The 4566-nt window shown below is 54.0% G+C and overlaps 1 protein-coding gene across 1 annotated transcript in view; it reads left to right on the top strand.

Moving 5' to 3' along the window:
• The window catches only part of QRICH2 (glutamine rich 2), a 38273-nt gene that overhangs the window by 5086 nt on the left and 28621 nt on the right, over window positions 1-4566 (top strand). Inside the window, exon 5 of the mRNA XM_013006272.2 lies at window positions 308-418. Coding sequence (XP_012861726.2) covers window positions 308-418 — 111 coding nt within the window. The remainder of the gene's footprint in view (window positions 1-307; window positions 419-4566) is intronic.

Below are 4566 nucleotides of genomic sequence, written 5' to 3'. Positions count from 1 at the left end.
CAACTACTATCCTTATCAGAAGGGAGTGGGCCCTACTTGTTGTGGGATAAACAGTGGTGTCTGCTTGGTCTAGACAGCTGATAATTCTCAGGGAGAATGACCCCCCAATCCACTCCTGATGACCTCCAAGTGGACAGTCATTCTCAAGCAGCTAAGTCTGGCCTATATTTGGGGGGGACAACTTGAGAGAAACCCTTCTGTTTCCCACAAAGAACAATGAAGTCTCTCTGAGGGGAGGGAAGTCCCCGGCTAGTCCCGAGAGCCCCAGCTTCCCAGAACTCAACTAGGGGTGTGTGTGTGCCGTCAGAACATAGTGGGCCGGAAGCTGAGCGTCATTCCCGTTGGAGAGGATGTCACCATGGTCACTTGGGAAGAGCTGGAGCAGGCCATCACGGATGGATGGAAGACTTCTCAGGCGGTGAGCACGTGGGGAGGCCCGAGCGAGGGTCTCAGGTGGGCGCCCCCCACGCCTCCTTCCTTCTCACAAATGCATGTCCCTGGCCACTGGGTCTGTCCCCGCTCAGAGCAAGCTTGTAGGATGGAGGAGGAATGCCTCCATGTAGTTCTCCCCTGGGGCCACCAGGCCACTGGAACGCCAGCCTTCTCGCCGACTGGCACCGCCAGGGCTCCCCCAGACAGTCTCCCCCAAGATGGGTGCTCATCATTGCCCTCTCAGGTTCACACAGCCCCGGGGAGGGCACTTCGGGCGCTTCTCCGATCTCACCACCAACAGCGCTCCAACCTAATGCTAGTGCGGGCACACAGACTCTCCTAGGAATCCCGGGGCACCGGAATGCGTATTTGTAACTCCGCTAGCTCGTGACAAATGGCCTTCCATGGGCGTTGCTCCAGGCCAGACAGCCCACGCCACCCCCCACCCCACCCTCCAGAGTAGGGACGAAGTTGTTTCCAGCATGTCCGCCATCCCCACCGGCACTCACGAGCCAGGCCCCACTGTCTGCAGGGGAACCTTGCTACCCAAGATCACTTTCAGTTCATTTCACCGCTGTCCCAGACTTTCTTCCCAGGCGGCCCTGAAAGGCCCGGGTCCCTCCATGATCAGTGCAAAAGGTCACGAAGCCTGGACAGAGAGCCTTTCTGGTGCCCTTTGTACACGGACACGGGTCTGTCTATCTGTCTGTCCTGAGGCAGTCCGCAGGAGGGCCGAATGGTGTTCCATTCCTTAGCCTGTCTCCATCAGCATGAAATCAACCTGAAATCTTCCCAAAGGGCCCCAGAGCTGCCCCTGTTGCTCCCTGTAACGTTACAGGATTCCCACGGACAGTGATGCCCAAGCAGGCGAAGGGAGCCGGCCTGTGGGCGCCACCGTGTGGCCTTCTGCGTTGTTGTTAGGTGGTGTCCAGTCGATTCGGCGACCCTGGGTTCAACAGAGGGAACCCTGCCCGCCCGGGGGTCCTGGGTCATCCTCGCCACTGCAGTGGTTATGTTCGAGCCCATTGTTGCAACCACTGCGGCAGTCCATCTCGCTCGGGTCTGCCTCTTTCCCACTGCCCCTCCACTTGCCTAGACACAATGTCCTTCTCCGGCACTTGTCTCTCCTGAACACGTGTCCAAAGTATGTGAGGCAGACTCGTCTTCCAGGACAGACCTGTTTGTCCTCTGGCAGTCCGTGACACCTACCGTCTTCCTCGCCAGCACCGAAATTCAGGTGCACCGGTGCCTCTCGGCCTGCCCCATCCAACTTCCGATTGTCACATGTCGACGAGACAATTTAGGAACCCTGGTGGCGTCGTGGGTCAGCACTGGGCTGCTGACTGCATCAGCAGTTCCAAACCACCAGCTGCTCCGAGGGAGAAAGAGGAGGCTTGCTTTCTTCTCTCATAGAGAGTTCCAGGTTCGGAAACCCACGGGAGCAGTTCAACTGTCCTACGGGGTCACTGTGAGCGGGAATTGGCAGTGCATTTTTTGGATGAGGCGATTGAAAACACCATGACTCTGGTCAGACTGACCTTCGTCCTCAAAGTGACACCTTTGCTCCTCAACACTTTCAAGAGGTCTGGTGCAGCCTCTGGGGGTGACAGGTGTCGTTGGGTGCCCAGTGTAGAACTGGCCCCAGGAACATCCTTCTATACACATCCTGTAGTGTATCGTGTTTCGGGTGAAAGTTTGCGTATAACCATCTCCACACAGATGTTCAAGGATACTGCTTACGCTTCTCCTAGCGTGTCCCCGGCCTCACTCATTCCATCCCGGTCCTTGCATTCCGTGCCCATTCCCCTGCCCCTCACCTCCTGCTCCTGGGTCTGGAGCAACTTGTGACCGTTCGGGTGCACCGGGGTGTTTGTTTGCTGCTTAGATCGTATTTTAGTCTTGAGACCGTTCAGATACCTCCACTCACTCAGAGCCGTTTACTGGCCCTCTTCTTCTGAGTTCCTGCTGAGCCCCGTACCTTTCTGGTGTACAGGACCAGTCCTGCCCTTGGACCTTAATGTCATAGACGTTTGCCCTACAATGTGTGAGCTAGTCACCTTAACCCTTTCCTTAAGGCCTCAAAGCGTTGTGATATACTGCTGCACCCAGAAGCACCAAGACACTTACAGAAGGTTCCAGATTTGGGACCTTCCCTCCTCCGTGCCTAGGGCCAGTAGATCAGGTTAATAACTGGTTCCATCCAGGTAAATCAGGGATTTTTTTTTGGAAGGTGCTATTGACTCAAGCATGATATTATTTTTTTTAGGAGCCAGTCCGTGGTCTTGCTCAAAGGTGACTGTGGTAGTTACATAATCTGGTGTCAACTTGAGACTATTAAGAGTGGAGGGGTGGAGTTTAACCTGACAATCAGGTCGCAGCTTGATGACCTCATTTGGAGGTGCCATGGAGATGAATAGCTCACTGGAGGCCAGGCATATTCACTCTCTGCTGCGTCTTCCTGCTGACAAGGCACATGGAGCTACGCTGATGGAGACAGAGTCCTGGAGGTGCAGGAGCCATGTGGAGACCCACGCCAGCGCTACGATGCTTCCACTGGATCCACAAGATCCACAAGACATTCCACCCACTGGCCTGTGATCTTGCTGCATTTGGCATCATTGCGTGTGTTGCATGAGTCTGAAGAGGAATTCATAGACTGGTATCGGGACATATGGGCAAATAATGGACTTACGGACTTGATCTGGATTGGGCTGGGATGTTTTCTCAATATGCAATTACTCTTTGATGTAAAGCTCCCTCTTACATCCATCAATGATTTTCCTGGATTTCTTTCTCTAGTCTACCCAGACTAACACAGTGACCTCCAGAGAGGATTTTGGCTTCAGGCTTAAAAGGGTCTCTCTGGACCCAGCTACCACCACCTACTGCTCTACTTGGGACCACAGAAGGTCCTGCAGGGAACAGGTGGAGAGTGCAGAGCAAAATTTGAAATTATTATTTTTTAAAGACCAGCCTTACTGGTCTGATGGTGGAACCCCAGAGATAGTGGGCCCTTCGATTGCTTTCAAGCCTAGAGATGAAGCCCCATACACCCCAGGGCCCCCTGGCAACCAGCGAGCCGACACAGCAGTAACATCAACAGCAACACGTGTGAGAAACGTCCTCAGAACAGTTAACCAGCGGAGGCCCACTGAGCAGCTCTCGCCCCCAAAACAAAGCCCCTGAGGCAGGAAGGGGCAGAGGAAGGACGGATGGAAATGAAAGCTGAAGCAGAAACAAGGCTGTGACCTTGGGTGGTGTGTGTGACAATATGACAACATGTGTCTAAATCATTGACGGCAAAACGAACTTGCTCTGTAACGCTCACCCACACCACACCGCCTCACTACCACCACCGACGGACGACCAAAGATGGACAAGACCCCAGTTTGAATCCACCAACGGAAACACGTGGTGGCCCCTGGCAAGCACGCCCCGTCTGTCCCCAGATGAGGAGCGAGGAGGGAGGAAGGCATCATGGACTAGGTACTTTGGGGAGGCTGTGGAAGTTGGGGTCTCCAAGTCGCTCTGGTTGCAATGAGGACTCCCATCCTCTGAGATCAGGTCACGAATAGTTGGAGCCCTTCTGCTTTGTGATCCAAAGGACAGTGATGGAGGGTTTATGAAGGGACATGACAAGACTTAACCTGACGTTCACTAGATGGGCAGAATCAGCCTGCCCGCACGGCCCAGGGGGAAAGGAGAATTTCGGATTGTAGTGATGACTGGGAGGTCAGGGCTTTCCACGAGGGCGGCAGGGAGAACACGGCTGTGGGGAGGAGCCGCTGGATGGACCCAGGACCACCAGGCATGAACGCACCCAAAAGGCCAAGGCCAGTTTCAAAGAAATGTGTCAGACTGAGGAGGACGCTTAGGCGGCAGTGAGTTCAGCGTAACTGAGGAGGGACCGTTTAGAAAGGGAGGGTGGGGAAGGTGCCCCGCTTGGAAGCCTGTGAGCAGTCGGCGTCCTGCATTGCATGTGGAGAGATCGGTGATTGGTGGTACGTTCAGCCGCGCAGATTCTCCATAAGAGCAGCATTTTTTTAATCGAGGAAAGAAATGTATCTTGCATCAAATATCTTTTTTTTTGGTGTTTATATATTTACACATTTATTTCTTTCTTGATTTTTTTTT

This window comes from Echinops telfairi, unplaced genomic scaffold (assembly GCF_000313985.2).
Source record: "Echinops telfairi isolate 266 unplaced genomic scaffold, ASM31398v2 ScPeMD7_7458;HRSCAF=8496, whole genome shotgun sequence".
NCBI classification, from domain to species: Eukaryota; Metazoa; Chordata; class Mammalia; order Afrosoricida; family Tenrecidae; genus Echinops; species Echinops telfairi.
Note: the sequence above shows the minus strand (reverse complement) of the source record. Positions and strands in the feature narration are given on the sequence as shown.